General features: G+C 38.3%; 1 protein-coding gene across 1 annotated transcript in view; it reads right to left on the bottom strand.

Moving 5' to 3' along the window:
* arid5b (AT-rich interaction domain 5B) overlaps positions 1-18,774 on the bottom strand; it is an 85,656-nt gene that overhangs the window by 33,466 nt on the left and 33,416 nt on the right. Inside the window, exon 4 of the mRNA XM_034681832.1 lies at positions 16,822-17,052. Coding sequence (XP_034537723.1) covers positions 16,822-17,052 — 231 coding nt within the window. The remainder of the gene's footprint in view (positions 1-16,821; positions 17,053-18,774) is intronic.

Genomic DNA, 18,774 nt, shown 5'->3' with positions numbered 1-18,774 from the left:
AAGTGACAATTAAGTAAAATTGAAGATGGCATTCCTCATCATATCATAGCAATACTACAGGATAATTCTGGTATTTTTCTCAGTGTTGTGACAGTTCTAGTTATGAGTCTTTATAGCTTTGCACTTGCCTCTGGGGGACACCAGTAGAAACAATGTCAAAGAGCTGAACTTTTTAAAGTATTCAACCTTATCTTCAAGTTTAGACGGATTTCCCATAAATCATTTTCTGACCCATAGATCCCATGCAGTCTCATTTCTGACTCCTCAGCTAGTTACTCTGGAACGTATTACTCTATCATCTGCTAATAAGGTTGAAGGTTCATGAGCCAGGTGACATTTTGCTTGTGTGGTATAAAATAAATATCTGCTCATACTTTCCCACTGTTGGGATCTACAGGTGGCAGTAGTGGGCCAAATATGCAGCAGTATGTCAACACAGAAGAAGAACAGGCAGAGAGGAACAAAAACAAGGTAGTATCACAGATGTATGCAATGCAGCCTGAGAATCAAAACAGCTGCATGTACCATCAACCTGAGAATAACTCCCTTCTTTGAAAGGCTTTGAATGTATTTTACACACTTCCCTGAAGGAAACAAGCTGCTGTTTAACACATTCTTGATTCAAGAGGTGATGTGTCATGGATACTGCTAGTTTGGCTCTTTTTTTTAATGTTTCCTGTTGCTTTTAGAAATTGTAGGTGTTGTAACATGAAAAGTGTGAAAGTGGAACTGCTTGAGCAGCTTTCTTTGCCGGGGTCAAATAACAGTGAAAAAATGTCTGTACTTGCATTATCTTGCCTGAGTTTCAAAGATAGAGAAAGTCTTATCAGCCAGTAACAGAAGAAATTCCTAAATTTGGCATCTTATTGCATTTCAGACCCTTTATCCTACCTTAGATCAAAAAAAAAAAAGCAGGAATTTAACTGTAAACTAAAGTCTTCTAACTATGGTGACATACACAGGTATTCACAGTGGCATGCCTGTGTATGTGTGTCATGTACACAACACTGCCTGTATTCTGAGTCTCACTTCACTGCTGGCTAGCAAAATTAGCTTGGGTTTGATATGGAGATGCATGAAAATCAATGTCTAATATAATCACACTTGGCTGTCAATAAATACCCATAAATATGGTGTTAAGAATTTAAAGCGTACGTATATCTTACGTTTTTGTGTGTTTTTATTAGGGGTGGGAATCACAGGGTAACTCACGATATGATACAATATGATACAAAATATTGCCAATGAAAACGATAATGTCACGATACAGTGATTCTGCAATAACTGATAATAAACTGTAAGGCGATCATATATATGGTACATCACAATAACGTATTAGCTGAAGTATACAAAAGGCCCCAAAAAGGTCAAGTGCAGGATTAATGTCATTAGTGTCACAGCGATGAGTCATGAAGTTGTAACACTGTGAATCAAGATGTGAGAAAAATCTGTTAAGAGGCCTTTATTAGTTTTATATTAAGAATATTTGGCTGATTATATAATGCCACATCAATACTTTGTCACACTCTTTGTTCATGTCATTCTCTGTTTTCATTTTCATTGCCATGCAAGCCTTACACCTGTATTTACTACCACTTTCAGAAATCATTGTAAATGAAGGGCAGGGTCCATGCCATCCTGACTTAGTATTTCAAACGTGTTTCACTTTTTGATTCTTCTGTAATAGCTATGTTTCAACCCTACAATAGAAACGGATTCTTTTCATACACAAAACTTAACATATTTGGTGTATAAAACATCCTCAGTGTCAAGCTGAACAACTGGGACATTTTTAAACTTGGAGGAGTGTCAAGAGTAGGAACTCTAACTTTATATATTTGACATTTGTTTTATATTATTACTGTATTTATATTGTCTTTCATACGTATTTTCTACCTGTTTTTATTTTATTTGTATTTATCTCATGCACCTTCAGGAGCTGCGCTTCTAATTTCATTGTACTCCTGACAATGACAAATAAAGGCTATTCTATTCTATTCTATTCTATTCTATTCTATTCTATTCTATGAGAAGAATAGATCTTGTCAGTATATGAAACCTTCCAGGCTGAGTAAAGGAGAAATATAATTCAAATAAAATGCAGAATTTCAAATGTGCCTCACAAAAGTTGACTTCTCTCAAAGATGCTCACAATTAGCTTTGAAGTGTAACACTAACAAAACTTTTAATATAACACATTTCATATAAATGTCTAGAAATAAGCAGCTTTCTTTTTTTTCCTGTCTTCTATGCCACCACTTGTAAAACTAAAGAGAAACTCTCGATTTGCCATATATAAAGCAGTAGCTACTGAGCACTCCCCCCTCTCTATCACTTTGCTGCTGACTGTAGTCACCGTCGCATTTCACGTTCTCATATCAGACATTTCTGACGTGCTCATAATTCTCACTTTGTCACATCTGACAGCAGAGTTATTCCTCTGTTCCTGCGCTTCAGGCACGTTTCATTCGAGACACACAGTGACAGCACACAAAAAAATTTAATGAACAGTAATACTTCAAGCATCTCTATCACTGCAATCATCAAAAAAAATTACACAACACGCCCACAGAGTGAGACAGAGTGTGTGGGTGGACAGAATACACTGTTTTATTAATCATCAAACCCTCTGCAGGTTGATAGATGATACAAGTGTTAATTAATTTCTCATAATTATACAGAGGCAGATTATCATTGATAAAGTGGAAAACATTTCACAGCTGAATGTGAGAGTACACTGTTTCATATTAGGTCAACCTCTGGAGGGTTTCACATCAATAATGCTGGAATATTTTCATCACTGCTGTTATTTTCTTGCCTGTTTCTTTTTTGCCCCTGAATGCAACATAAGAAGATATTTTTACACTGCTGTGGCTGAGAGCGATTCTGAATTTAATGAGGAATGCATTTGGCTGCTTCTGAGGCATGACAATGGATACTAGTTACTGTTATTACACAAACACAGCCAAGTTTTGCCAAGCCCTCAACAACAACAACCTCACCTTCCAATAAAACAGAGGGAGAGCACAGTCACAGACAGAGAGAGAGACAGATGGAGAGGAAAAAGCAGTAAACACCAACAAGCAGCGAGAGAAAGATAATTTACATTTTTCAGAGTCAGTGAACAGTGGTGTGTTCTGGACATAGCACCTGTATCAGAAACTCTTGGCCTGACTATACACAGGCCGTCACTGTAATACAAGGCTATTAGAGCATGTACATGAGTCAAAAGAAGGGATTAGTCTGGTTTGCTAAAGAGCTCTAACAACAAAAGTCCCTGAGGTGCAGCGACTCATCCGCAGGTCCTCAACAGCTTCTCATAACACACTCTTTTCTTTTTTTTGACTTGATTTCCTTTTCTAAACCTTTTCTTTTCTTTACTTTACTTTACCCACGCAATACTAAAAAGATCCATTTAGCATGGTGTTGTCGTTCATTTGTCAAAACCTAATTTGTACCGTTAGAGATATCAGTCTGAGATTTATCTTCCCCAGCACAATGGAGGTTTATTGAATTGTACTTGTGATGCTCACAGCATGAAAAATTACATTTGAAAATGTGCTGATGGATTTTTCTCACTGCGATACAATCACCTTTAAAACATAGTTAACAGGGAAGCTATCCCTTGAAACAAGGTGCACATATTTTCCCATATATCAGACATGTTTACTCTCCTTTTAGCTCTGTTTTGGTCACTACCAGCTATACATCAGGCTCTTTTGATGCTAAATGATCCACTTTGTTCACAAATAGCTGTTCACTTTGTGCCTGCTGTTCGATGCTGAACCAAGCGGCAACCTCCGGTCTAAAAATATGAGTCCAACGGGAAGTGCTAAAAACTGCAGTTCATCGAGGATCTGCTAGAGGCTGGCTCCGGAAGTACCGGAAGTCAAATACACATGAATGGGAAAAGCCGATCTTTACAGCAGAAATAAACATGTTTACAGCCTTGTACAAAAGACGAGTGTAGTCTGGATAGCTCATTTCTCGATAGGCTCACACTGTGGGGATAGAGTGATTAGATATTGAGATTACGAGTCTTCCAATGAGAGGCACAGCTGACTGCGGGATCACTGTAGCTGTTGGCTAGGAGGCTCAAAGCCCGCCTCTTTACGTCACAATTACTCGACAGCAGCAATATGGCTGCCGCCGACGATTGGCCTCAAACAGCTCTTCAGAAACAGATGGGTGACGTCACGGATCCTACGTCCATATTTTATACAGTCTATGTGCTGAACATGTAGCATAAGCTGCACATGCCAAACTAAACTTCCTGAAATTGTCAGGGTGGTGGGCTTCATATGTGAGTGTAAACAGTCCCTGACTTTTACCTGCCAGGGGCCTTGTAAAATTTCTGTGTCAAATCGAGTGAGCTGATGAGGGAATACAGCTGTAATATTCAGGAAAATGCAACCGAGCGACACGCAGCAGGATGGATAAAAATATCTAAGGCAGAGGATTATTTTCAAGATGATGTCTGCACCTCTGTCCATTTATACGTATCACTGATATAAATGAAAAAACTGCCATTGTAGCCTAGGTCTCTAGTGCTCCATCCAATGTCATAATGTAAACATTACAGTTTAGCCTTTGCAGCATGCTTTTGGTGTCGTGTCCTGACTCCCAATAGCCCCCCACCATCACCAGCCTTCCCCGGACAGGGAAGGCTTCACACTGTGTGCGACATGTGAACAAGAAAATCTGAAATATTTCAGGGTAGAGCTCATAGAAATTTCCAGAAACGTATATTAGTGAAAGAGGCTATACAGTAGAATTTCCATATTTCACTTTCTGTCTGATGAAAACAGGATGAGTGAAGAGAAACTAATAAATTGTGAGTTATAAAATTTTTAAAAATGCGCTGAGAAATGCTAAAACAGTGTGGGCTATTGTAGAGGTAGTTTACAAACACTTCTAAAGCCCCCGCAAAAAAATTGTCAGTAATGCCACCATGAAATTTCAAATCCCAAATTGTCTTGAGCCTACCACAAAACCTTAATCACAAAACCTTGAGCACTTGAAAGTATGATTGTTAAGTATTTCCAATATTTTCATTTAATAAAAAGAAAAATGGAATGTTAACACCTGCTTTGAGGAATGCAGAAAAAACCTAATCTACCCTCTTGACATTTGATAAGCAACAAAATAAGTGCAAACAGTAGAAGCAGAATTAAAGACCTTTCACCACCTCCACCTGTAGTACTTTCACGGCCCACACTTGGTAAATACTGTCCTGAGATATAATAACGCTAATGATTTCTTTCAATGCTGTGGGCAGAAAAACTAATTCCAATTTACCTCCATTGTCTTTGGGTGGAGACAGAACCCCCTAAACAAATTAAGCACAGGCTGCATAGTTGGATACCACTGGTGTTTTGGAAAAACACAGATTTTAGTAATTTGGTTGGATTCATCCTTTAATCGAAACCCCTTTCTCAATTTGACACTGCTGCCTTTGTTCAGTATGAATATATATGAATACATTCTCACTGCAAAGACAGCAATCCATGCGAGATTTTCTGGTCTGGGGATATTCTCACCAGATCTTTTCTCCTTGTTGCAACAGCTCTGACAACTCGTTCCACTCTATTTCCCAAACCCATCATTTCCTATACAAATACTGCATTATATCGGCTACAGTCTGTTTTTATTTTCCTCAAAGACGATTCCCTTTAGCCGGCTGACTGACAGCTGTGTGTGCATGCATCATTATCTCCTTCACAGAGCCTGTCTATTGCCGTAGCCTGTGGCAGACCTCAATCACACAGTATTAGAAGTGACTTCGGTTTCTATGGAGCGCCAGGCTTTTTTGCCTTCTGCAGGTGTGCAACACATTAAATGAACCACAGTAGGATAAAGGTGAAGTAGTTGTTCTAGCCATCTGGAACCACAGACATGTAAAATCAGGTACTCCGGGGCTAATAAGTTCATTTGATTTAGCTTGCGGAAGCTGAGATATAATGAGAGAGAGAGTGTTGCTGATAATGCGCCTGTTCCTGGAAGCGGAGGTCATTCAGGCCAATAAACTGTTTTAATAAATGAAAGACAAATACAAACATGAATGTGAATTTAATCATTGGGAGAGGCAGCTACTACTTAAAAAGGAGTTATTTTCTCCATTTGTCACATTAAGTCAACACAAATATCCTCTTGTGATGTTTAAACAGATGGAAAAAAGTTAAATATGAAGAGACAGCTGTTAAATTTGAGGTCTAAAATGCTGGTCAGGTGTTTGGTGTCAGCATATCCACAATAAAGGGGTTTGTGCTAATGCTAGTAGATAGTGTGCAGTAGATAAATCATGTTTATAGACTGATGTCCTCGCTGAATATAACAAGATTGCTTCCAATCAGGTCGAAATATGAGATTTATACACGCAAACACGCTGCATTATAAAATAGCGCTCTCGTAGATATGGAATAAAGAGTCTCGCTTACCATTTTAAACCGCAGCCCACCACACAAACTATTATTTGCTGTTTCTATTCAAATATGTGACTATACTGTAAAAAAATGCTGCTTCTTTGTGTTGATCCTGACAATTTGTCAAATTTAAATTCAGCAGCACAGTGAGGAAAGCATCAACTTAAAGTGAAATCAATTCTACCCCCCATCCTCCGCCTCTTTTTGACTTTCTCCCACTCTCCTGCCTTTCCTATCTATTGCTCTTTCCTTTCTGTAATAATTATGCGAGCTGCAGTAAATGTAATTACAAAGGGGTGGGGTTGTGGGGGTTGTGTGTGTGTGTGTTGGGGGGGTGTTTGATTGCTGTGCACGCACAACAAAATGCAACATTAAAAAGCTATTATCAGAAAAGGGAACATTTTGGCAGATATACGGTGGAGGGCAGCTCCCGCCATATGTTTGTGGAGACGGGGACAACAAGTCAGGTAGTAATTATCAATCATCATCAGGAGGAGCTGTCAAAACGCGAGGCTGGGCACGCTCTGACTGGCGTTGCCATGGAGACAAGCCCACATACCGGCAAGTGTGTGTTTACCGGGACATTAAAAATACACTCCTGTATTTTTATCTTGCACTTATAATATTGTGTAAATCGTTGTTGTAGTTTGTGGCAGCCATAAGGGGTGCTAAAACATCTGTGTGTGAGTGTGTGTGTGTGTGTGTGTGTGCGCGTGTACGTGCGTGTGTGTGTGTGTTTGTGTGTGTGTGTGTGTGTGTGTGTACGTGTGTGTGTGTGTGTGTGTGTGTGTGTGTGTGTGTGTGTGTGTGTGTGTGTGCGTTTTGGATTTCCTGCCAAGCCATACGAGAGGAAAGAGATTTTTCAGGGATGGATTTGAGGATAATTTGTAGTTAAAGGTTTGAGTTTTACTGATTTCCTTGCCTTCAGGATTAGGCGTGTTGAAGGTTGTAATTAGCAGATGGATATATAAATGGAAAATTGATACCACTTATAGATCAATGTGTGTTATATATGTGTGTATGTGCACATACATAATGTATATGCCAGTAATGAGGTCATTTATGTGACAATACTGTAGCTGTACATTGACTCCCCATTCAGACTGTCACTGTTAATACTCCCCAGCTAAGAGATGAGGACTTTCTACCAAACCATCATGACTTTGTCAGTTTCAATTTTACATATTCCTTTTTCCTCTTTTGCATAGCCTACATTCACTTTACATACACAGAGGAGCCTTGAAAATCAAATTTCATTTCTTGTAATACAGCCTTTTCAAAGTGCTAGTATTCCAAAAGAGTGTACAGTAAGTGTGACTTTTCACACAATCACACATGAGGAATGTTTCTGGAAGATTTCCAGCTGCAATGCTGCTTTCAGATGACAATCAATTTTCATGTGACCTCGGTGCATAATGATTCCAGGAATTCGGATTATTTTCACTTAAAACAAGCTGAAAATTAAATGTATAAACAAGTGAACATAAAAGGCAAATCATCAGGGGGAGGTGGTGTAAGAGCAATATGATTTTTCCTGCTTTGTTATTGCAGTCATTTGAAAGGAAAAAAAGAAGGCTAGTGCTCTTAATTCATTATTTGTGCGCTGTTGTGCATGCTCCCCCTGGGGAGAAGCAACATTACTCTTTCATCAGATCAAATGAAGCGAAGCCGTGCCGTGCCAGGAAGAGCCAATTAAACTGTTCAAAGAAGTTTATTATTGCGACGGATTATGAAATCATTCTCATCGGATTCATCGGGGTGTGTGTTTCGACAGAGGTGTGAATGTGTGTACTTGCCACCGCGCAAACTCATAAAAAAAAAAAAAAAACACTGTTGACTCGAGCTTTCCATTTGCACAGTAAATAGAAAATTATGGTACGCAGTCACAGCGCTACATGTTTTACAAGAGACATTTCACAAACTCAATTTAGACTGAAAATAAGCTGCAGTTATAGGGAGTGAATCCTTCCTCCTCTGGTGTCTGTTTTTCTTCCTTCTATCTTTCTTTCTTTCTTTCTTTCTTCCTTTCTTTCTTTCTTTCTTTCTTTCTTTCTTTCTTTCTTTCTTTCTTTCTTTCTTTCTGTCTGCCTCATGTGATTGCCTCATGATGGTAGCGTCACCTGTTAAGCACTTATTAGCACACATCACACTCGAGACATAGCTGGGTTTAATCTCAGCCCAGATCCACTGACTGACACACACACTGAGGAATGCAATGACCTCTGACCCCTGGGGGACTTAATAATATCAGCAAGTATTTGGCTCCAAACACACACACACATGCAGAGTGTAATTATAACAAGACAAAAAAGAAACAGTCTACAATGTTGGCTTAAATCCAAAAAGTGCACAATGTTCAATCTGTAAAAACTAGCTGCACTGCTTTGCTGTCAAGAGACAACAAAACTAATTCACTGCAACACAATACAAGCTGGAAATATCAAGTGACTGTGTCACTTCAGCTGTTGGGAAGTAGCACTTAATGGCTATTGTTTCAGGGGGAGGAAACTGAAGAATAAATCCCCTTCTGCAAAAAAAAAGAAATGTTAAGAGCATGCAGAGAGAACTGTCCCAAACACACACCCTGTTTTTTGTTATTTTTTCCAAGCCAAGTGCCAAATGTAAAACAGAGTCAAAGTTACATAATGTGGAGGATTTACTAAAAACGGGATAACCTTCAAACGCTTCCACATCATTGATACTGACAGACTGCAGCAACAACTCGGCAGGACGGCGGCTTTAAAAATACAGTATTTCAATTTGGCTTTTGGAGGGAGAGACAGAGACAGAGAGAGTGAGGGGAGGGTAGGGGAGGGAGGGAGGGAAAGATGAAAGGGAGCAGTGGATAAGCTTCAAGGCTTATCCTATTCATTACTGGAGGAAAAAAAAAATCACAGCATCGACCTATAAATAAATGAATGCCAGGATAAACAAGAAGCCCAAACATCAATAAAACATATGTATTCTAATAGATCACGCTCTAGTTACACTTGATGGGATTGAGTCGACCAATGAGCCCAATCAGGGGGACTTTATCATTTTGAAAAGCTACAAAGCAATAAGCCACGGTTATTATAAATAATCAGCATTCCCAGGACAAACCGGCCAATGGATACTTTCATCTCTCTGTCCATTTTTTCTTCTTCATATGTGAAATGATTGCATTTCAGGGAGTTTATTCTACCTATTCAAAAAACAAAACAAGCACTATCATAGCTCTCATTACATTTCTTTAGACTTATGACTTCCAGCACTGACTCCTGCCCTCTTTTCCTAAGAAATATCTGCTTCATTTTTTTTTTTTTTTTGGGGGGGGGGGAGACACATCAATCAAAGTCATGAGGTACAGTGTAATCCTCACTTTGCTACTTTCATATATCAGCGCTGAAAAAAAAAAAAAAAAGACACTTGACGTCACTTAAGTTACACAAGCTCTTTTCAGAAACAACAACCGACAACAACAAGCCTCTACCTGCAGACGAGTGAAAAGATGCTCAGCACTTTAACCTGACAAACCCGGCTGCAGAGGACTGAGCTGTCTTTGTAAACAGCATCTACAGTTACACTGATGAGTCAGACGTGCACGCTCCAGGTTGCAACATGCTGTTCTGTAATTTTTATTAGGGACATTCAGGAGTTGGATTGCAGCTCACAATTGGGATTTCTTAAGTTTTGAGGTGTTGTCTATTACAGCTACAAACCTTTGATGGAAATGTAATCGACCATAAACCATACTTACTAGCACTAATTATTCAGTTTGATATGTGTATGAATGAAAAAATCATCTAAGATTAAACAAATGAGGTGAAGTCTGCCTAGTCAGTGAAAGTGTTAAGTAATTAACAACATACAGTGCAGTTTGACGCACTTTTAAATCACAAAAAAGGCTTTTAACCCTCCTGTTATGTCCCTTTCTCTGGAACAGCAATAATGTTCCCGGGTCAATTTGACTCGGTGCATATTCAATTATCCAAAAGTGTCAGAAACCAAAAAAATCCCAATACACATTATCTAAAATCTAGTTTTTGACTCCATTACTAACCATTTAAATCAAGATTTAGTCCATTGGTGTTTTTTAATTCTCACAGATCATGGTTCAATGAGGATAACTCACTCGGTTTTTCATTAAAATTAAGGTAAAAACTTTTTTCAATGTACATTAGAAAGCCCTAAATATAAATACAATAGTTTTACATGACATAGATTTTTGTTCATTTTATTATATATTTTAATTTTAATTTTGTTTATAAAGTGATGTTGATAAATTAACACGACACCTCTTCTGTCACATGCTGCCCAGATTTTTATGCTGCATTTAGCTGGTTTGGAAGGCAGATATCACCTATTTTCAGGTGATTATACATCGGTGTAAATATACAGCACGTATGAATGTTATGTGTTATTAACAAATGAATCCACTTAAATCTTACTCACTGGTCTTTTAAACCACTGCTTTGAGAGCAAGACAGAAACTTCGCACCTCCTTCTTCTTCTTTCTCTAGAAAGATTTCAAAGAGGAAATTAAACTGAAACAGGATGTGACAAAAAAAGATCATTTTGAGAAGTGTTGGGGACACGTCATAGTAAAACCCTTTAAATAAAGTTAGTGCATAAACTGATATTTCTACGTCTGTGATTCATCAATAATCCTCAGTGCTGCTCCTTTGTGAAAACTTTGAACCTTGAATACAAGGAACAAACCTTTGAGAAGCCTCTCTTTGAGTATCTCCATGTGCTTTGTCTAAAAATAGACAGGCAGCAATGCAAAGTAATATGTGAAGAGCTGGTGAACAACTGATGACATAATGGGGATAATCAAGAAGATTTTGTCTTATTCTGCCCAGAGGTCAGACTAATGCTGCTGATACTCTTACAAGAGAGTGCTTTCAGTTATAATAGCATCAATAGTAGGTTATCAGAGAAATGATAAGACCAACTGTACCATATAGCATGACATGTTTAAGTTATATAACATGGCTTAAATGTAAAAATAGGTCTGTTTCATTTCCTGTTAAAATTAAAAGATATAGCAAAGACAATGCTGCATTATAAGTGGCCCTCACCGGATGTTCAGCTGTTGTTGTATACAGTTCACGTCCTGATTATGAAATCAGACTATAGAGCTACAACATGTCCTCTTTTCTCCTCTAAATTTCTCCTCTACGGCCTCTGTACACCATGACATATGGACGATGAAAAATTCATGGGCCGGTGGTTAACACAAATCTGCAGAGGAGATGGGAAAACATGAGCTTAGCAAGCAGTTTGCCTATTACATTAACAGACAGGGCTGTCATGGGACAGTATCGCAATATGCATATTTCATCTTATCTGATTTCATGTTTAAAGAGCGAGCGAGAAAGTGGTTCAAGTTGTGGAAACAATGACATCATACTGTATGTTCAATCTGGTGACCCAGCCCAATCAAGCTAACGGGGACTGAATGTTTTGAAAGATGTTATCTCACAGTGCAAGGTTAAGATTTTAGCATGCTTTTCATTTTCATTCTCCTCAGCTGTCCTTTACTTCAGTTCAGTATGTTTCAGGATCAGTTTCAGTTATGGGAACAGAGACCGAACAGGAAATTTCTCTTTCTCTGTCAAACTCAGATGCAACTAACTTAGACAGGCAGAAACACCCTCATAACTACAGACCAAGCACCACCAAAACTCAGCCACAGATGTAGAAAAACTAGCACACACGCAACACAGATCCAAAATAGACTGTAAAAATTCAGTTTATGATCAGTGCATCTGGACAATTTTAATATATTGAAGCAATAAATAGTTTTTTATACTCCTCCCACCCTTAGGGGATTACAGAAAAGGGATTCCAAAGGATTGCTCTCGAAATGTTTCTTTTTAATAAAAATCAAACCAGCTCTGAGTGAGAGATATTTCAAACAAAACACACTGAGCCGAGCATGAAATATATAGTTTCTGTGCCAAGGAGAGAGACCTGGGGAATATATAGCACAGAAGAGAAAAAGCAAAAAAGGGGGGAGAGGAGTACGGAGGGAGGGGGGGCAGCTGCTCTGAACTGTGTTGCCTCAAACATGATTGCCTCACTAACTTTCAAAATGCTGTTGATTTAAGCAGTGTGCACACAAGGAGGGTTAGGTTTCTAAAGACGAGGGGGAGAGGAAGGTCAGCATAACTCCGAAATCAGAGAAATGAGAAAAATGTTGGTCATAATATTTTCCTTAACAGACGCCCAAATGTGCGACAGCCGAGCTGCTCTGTGCTACGTAAATGGTGAAATATCTCACAGGTCCAGCTTACAAATGTTTATGTTGTTGCTTTGTCGCACACACAGAATGTGAGCCAAATGAATATGAGTAATACTAAACACAGTGACAGCTAATAAGAAAACCTTCAACCTTGTCATCTGTCGTTCGGTGCTACAAAGGCCTGGCCCACTCAAACTATTCCTGGCTTTTTCTCACAACAGAGGAGCTGGCAGTTATGCCAATATTATTCTAGTACAGTATGTAAGACCTGCTTTATTCTTAGATTTATATAAGAGCTTGTTTTTTTATTCAGAATGTCAGGCAGTAAGTACTGTAAGGATTATGTGTCTTCAGACCCACTTATTTTCTTTCTTCTGCCATTGTGCGGTGCTGATATTACTTTCCTCCTGGCAAGAAAATTAAATTGGGGACACAAAGTAGCAATGGGTATAATCAATCCACGCTGGCAGAGAGTGCATGATAATTATAAACAAAAACTGTGTCATTCCCCATGAGGAAAGCAGCTGCAGGGGTGACAGGCAATGCTGAACATAAATATGGATCACAGGACTAAAAGATCTGTGATCTGACGCAACCACAGTTTTTGCTCCTGCTGGTTTCAAAAGCAGGCTGGTGACGATGATGAAAAAAAAGAGAAAATAGATTGAGTTAGAAAGAGCTCAGACAACTGTCCATGACATAGCGAGGATGGCCTTACATCATTGAGTGAAGTCAGAGTAAATATTTGAGATATCAAAGTGATTGTGTACACAAGAGCAGCAGGAGAAGGCTGCTCACCTCAAAAAGTAAAGATACATCAGAATGAGAGGGAAAAAGATTCATATGCCTGGTTACATAAGAAATCTGTGCATATTTACGCTCTACAAATACACCCAAGTGATGTTTTGAAGCCATGATAAAGCTACCAAGAATAGACTATATTTCAACACTGTGCTTTTTATCTGATAGCTACATTTCACACAACACTGAACCAACAGGCTTGCTGAAAATCTGCACTAGCACTTCTTTTTTTTTTTTTTTCCTGAGGCCTCTCTTCTTCTCCCCCCCTGAGGTAGCCTGACACACTTTCATGAATTAGCCGAGACAAGACGGACGGCTATTAGAGCTGCCACAGCAGATTTGGCTGAATATAAAAGGTCAGAATTAGCATTAAGAGAAGCAAAGAAGAAAGTCCTAAAACTGCTCCCCAGATCAATTTTTAACTTTTTAATATTTCTCAGCTGCACAGTATTTCCTTCTTACATGTCCACAGCGCTGGTATTTACCCTAATAAAGGTGGATTTTATATGGCTTTTATTGCTGCTTTTTTGATACGGAGCCTGTAAATGGCAGGAGAACTTTACTCAGCAGTTGTGTGTGATTCTAAGTGCAAATGTGCAAACGTTCATGTGTGTGTTTGTGCCTATAAGTAAGGCCCCCCTTGGGGCCTTAGTTCACTTGGCAGAGAGATGGAAATTACTTAGCTCTGCTGTTTTGAAACAAATCACAAACAAGTCTCCTAGCAGCAATTCAAGCAGATATAAAAGCTTGCTTCAAACCTAGTAAAACCTTCATGTGAATAACTTTAGAAATCTGGTTGCAAAAAAAAAAAAAAGTCGAGCTCCCTTAGGCTCTGAAAATAAACCTTTAGCTTAAATGTGGCTCACAGAGGAATGGCATTATTGAGCCAAGCGAATGAGCAACAGCAGCCACAGGATGTTAGCGTTACTATTCATAACTTATTTTCCTATGCCTAAAACCGTTTTCCCTTCTGGTCTCACCTCTGCCGCACTCTTAAAAATGCAATTACCTGCTGGCAAATTTACAGGAAAAGAAAAACAATGACTTTTGACCAGAGGAGCCGTTACTGTGAATGTCAAATTGATGCTGCACAAGAGCCCGCTGAGCTCCACTGTGCAAACCGAGCAGAGGAAATATAAAGAGAGATGAATCACATTATTCCTTTGTTTTAGCCCAGCTCGGGGTTAATAAAATGTGTGGATTCATGAGCGGCGGGGAAAGCACAGTGAATGGCAAATAGACATGTTCCAGCACTTCAAAATTCCTCACTGGAACCACAGAATGCTTTTCATAGGTGTGACTGGTGAGAGTGTTTGAATGGAGGTCACTTGTTTTCGTAAACAGAGAGGCCCATCTGAGGTCAAATGAACTGAAATAAAAAACAATTCTGACAGCCTGTTGGAGAGCAAAGAATGATCAACACTATTGCCCCATACTTGAGCCTTTAAGTAATAATTAACTATACAACACAAAAAGTGGATGTAGAGTTTAAATAGCTTTAATTTACTCGGGGAAATTAAAGCTCAAATGTAGCATTGTTATAAAAGCAACAAAGGAGTGATGAGGGAATTGAGGCCAAGCAAGCAAGCTAATCATTCCCAGCCAAACTCAAATCACAGTAATGGAAGAATTTACAAGGATTTCCTCCTTATTAGTTCTATACAACACATATAGAAATCCACATTGCTGTTTATTACACTCTCTTTTTGTCTCTTTTTATATCTCTATATCTTTCATTTGATGCCAGCTGAACCAACATGTTTATAAACAATAATTTGAAGTTCCCTAGAAGGAGAAAATCTGTGTACTATTTAGCTACGGAGATTACTTAAATATATAATTGAAGTACAGTACTCAGAACTACAGTAAACAAAAGCTCAAAATCCAAGATGGCTGCTCCCAGCATCAACAGCAAAACAACTTTACTTTAATGGTGTTTATTAGGGGTGAGTATTGGCAAGAACTTCACGATACGATACGCATCACGATACTTGGGTCACCATATGACAGTATCACGATATATCACGATATCACAATATTGTGATATATTGCAATATTCTACACAGTTAACTAAGAAAAAAATATAGATGGTGTTTATGTAAATCACACAATATCACTCAGAATTGAAAGGACAAATTAAGTCAAAACTATTTAATTGAAAATAAGTTTTCCACTTTATTGTTTCTGAATACTGAAGTCGTATTTTAGTTCCAACTCGGCTAAAATATGAATTTTTATTTTTGCAAAAAATCGATATTAAGAGTTGAAATATCGATAATGTATCAGCAGTCAAAGTATTGCGATATATTGCTGTATCGATATTTTTTCACACCTCTAGTGTTTATGAGCAACAGAGTTTTGTTTTGTGTAATCAAATCAACCATACCAATAGTATTGTTCATGTCTATCTGTAGAGATGGACTTATGTTGCTTTTGTGTGCAAACCAGCGTGTCATTACTGCCTGGTATCTTACAATGCTAACAATAACGGTAGCTAATGACTAAACAACTTTCTGACTATGTTTTCAACTTGTAGCTATAACGCAGTTACTCAGATGTGTCTACTGTTTAAATATTTGTGTTATGGATGTAGACTTCCTGGCTTAAACACATATTAGCTAGTATGCAAGTTGTGCTTGTAGTATTATGATAATTAGCACATTAAGTCTCATTATTAGTGAGATTATTATCTGTGCTATCTTCAAGTGCATCTGTTATGCTATCTAAAGTGGCTAATTGAGACTTATTTATTTTCAATATGCTGCAATACTTTTTAGCTTACGCAGAGGTACCCACAAAAATCTATAAACAGACTTTGAAATGTAAGGTTGTGATGACGCATTTTCCAGAAGAGCAGAATTTTAAAGTGGACACTTTTTTTCTCATCTTATTCCATGCTGCTGTTTTAAAATAGTGTTTTTTTCACAGGTGAGCAGTTTTGTTTGACTTTGAATAAAAAATAATATTCTTTCTTCCTTTTCTTTGGCCTTTAATAGTCTACAATTTGACTGTCAAACCTTACAAAGTTAACAATTGAATGGATTCAAGTGCATTTCCTGGGATTTAACACAATGGAATCAAGGAGCTTGGCCCAAAAAGTGCACACAGTGTCCATTTTTCACTAAAAGCAGACTTGAACAAATGGTTGGGGTAACCATAATGACATAATTGAAAGTTTGAGTTGAACCAAACTGTGAGAATGAGTTTTAAGTGCCTCCTTACATTCAGAGTTTAGGACATGAGGAGTTTGATGTTTCATTGGGCAATGTGCAACACTCCAAATGCCATAAACTGTCACGGTAATGGCTGTTAGCATTTCGAACGAGCTAATATAATATCTACAATCAAATGTCCAGCTGCCTCACTCACCAAATTCATCACAGATGCTGTCATTCTGCAGCAGGGCGGGATTTTCAAAGGTGTCCCGACAGTACAGGATCCTTGTGCTTCCTCCCAACGCTGCAATGCCGCCCAGTGCCAGCACTGTGTGGTCTATGAGCAGGGAGGATGGCTGCTCTCTGAGCCGCGCCAACACTGAGCGGTAGCGACAATACTGGGGGTAACTGAGGACCAAAACCTTCCGTCCGTCCTCCTCCTGACCTGGAAAACACACAAATTACAGACACACAGTTAGCATGGCCTAAGAGAGTATACAAAGTTGGACTTGACATTCAATCTGGGAATTTTTAGGGAAATAAAGAGTGTTTTGTTTTTTAAAGTGCCCCCATAGGATTTGTAGAGTATTAAAGCACTTAATTTTAGAGGACACATTCACTTTTCTTTTTCCTCCTTATATTTTACAACCTGAGTCACTCTCATAGATCATTATCTGACTGCTACTATATCCTGGCACATCTAGTACAACTATGCTTTGAATGTGATCCATTAATTCCTTACTTTTGTCTGTTACAACATTTGAGATCTAAAGATTAAAGGTTTATTTAAACCTTTGTGAGTACCAGATAACCAAAACATAAATATGTGATATATTATTTTCATTATTTTCATTCATTCCTGGTTAGCAATACTATTTGAAGTATGCTAACTGTTATGAAATGTTACCACTTCATTGTTATCTCAAAACAGTTTGCATAAAAGTTTTACACCACTTCCTTGCAGTAACAATACATTCCACTACTCTGACCTGACAGCCTTTCATGTGCACTGTGGAAACATGTTATGTTGTTTGGCTGCATGTTTGAAATGCATGACATGCATCGCTGTTGAGGTGACAAGAGGAATGTCAACAACTCTGGAAGCTCGCAACTTTGACTGACAAGGTCTTTTTAACAAGCAAGTTCAAGATTGGAAAATCCACGGAGCAATTTAGACATGTCAGGGGTGAACGGGTGCTTGTATTCACATGTGTGTGAGTGGTGACCTTGTTACCCTACAAACATAAATGTATGAATCCATTTATACAAGCTGGAAACACATAGTAATTTATGAGAAAACAAATTGTTAAAAGCAAAGTTTGAGTGCACAAAGCATTTCATAATGCTTTAAGATCCACGGTCTCTAGTGTGTGACTGTTGACAAAGTTGGCTGATAAAGTAAGGATACAGTATATTCCATTGGAGACAGACTGTATTACCAAATTGATAGCGTTATCTCTGGTGTGGCGCGTAATTAAAATTCACGGACAGGGTGTGTGTTGTGCTTTATCGCCTGTGACAAAGAACTGGCAAAGAAATCTCTTCTGATAATTTGAAAAACCCTGGAGGAAGTACAAAGTGACCTGACACAGTAAACTGCCATAAAACCAGAAAATGTGCTGATAGATGGACCCAACTGTTAATATTAAACTCAAGAAAATGAAGAAGAGCCAACTGCTTTGTCAATTCAGATAACAAGAGTAATGCTTACCAACTTTTGTTTACCATGATAGCTAAATATGCCCAATTAGCTTTAAAAACTCAGCACAGCTGAGGCTTGAGGGAGTGTTATGATTCGTTTGGCAAATATTCAGTCTTGAACAAATGTACTGAGCAGAACTTGAGAACATTTAACTCATTAACTGTCTAACATACACATTGAACCAGAAGACTTTTTTAATTAAATGAGCCTCATTATTTTGATTCCTTTACCTCTCAATTTAAAGTACACAGTCAGATATATACAGATATAATATCTGAGTGTTATTTGTTGAGCCCACAGATGAAAATAACTGTTTTCATGCAGTCCTGCTAAATTACATCTGAACATCTCCTGCCACCCACATAACTGAAATATCATAATCTACAACTAATTACATGCTCAGTTATTATTTTAATGCAGCAGGAGATGAAACTGAATAAATAAAGCACCATGGAAAGGAATATG

This window comes from Notolabrus celidotus, chromosome 4 (assembly GCF_009762535.1).
Source record: "Notolabrus celidotus isolate fNotCel1 chromosome 4, fNotCel1.pri, whole genome shotgun sequence".
Lineage (NCBI taxonomy): Eukaryota > Metazoa > Chordata > Actinopteri > Labriformes > Labridae > Notolabrus > Notolabrus celidotus.
Note: the sequence above shows the minus strand (reverse complement) of the source record. Positions and strands in the feature narration are given on the sequence as shown.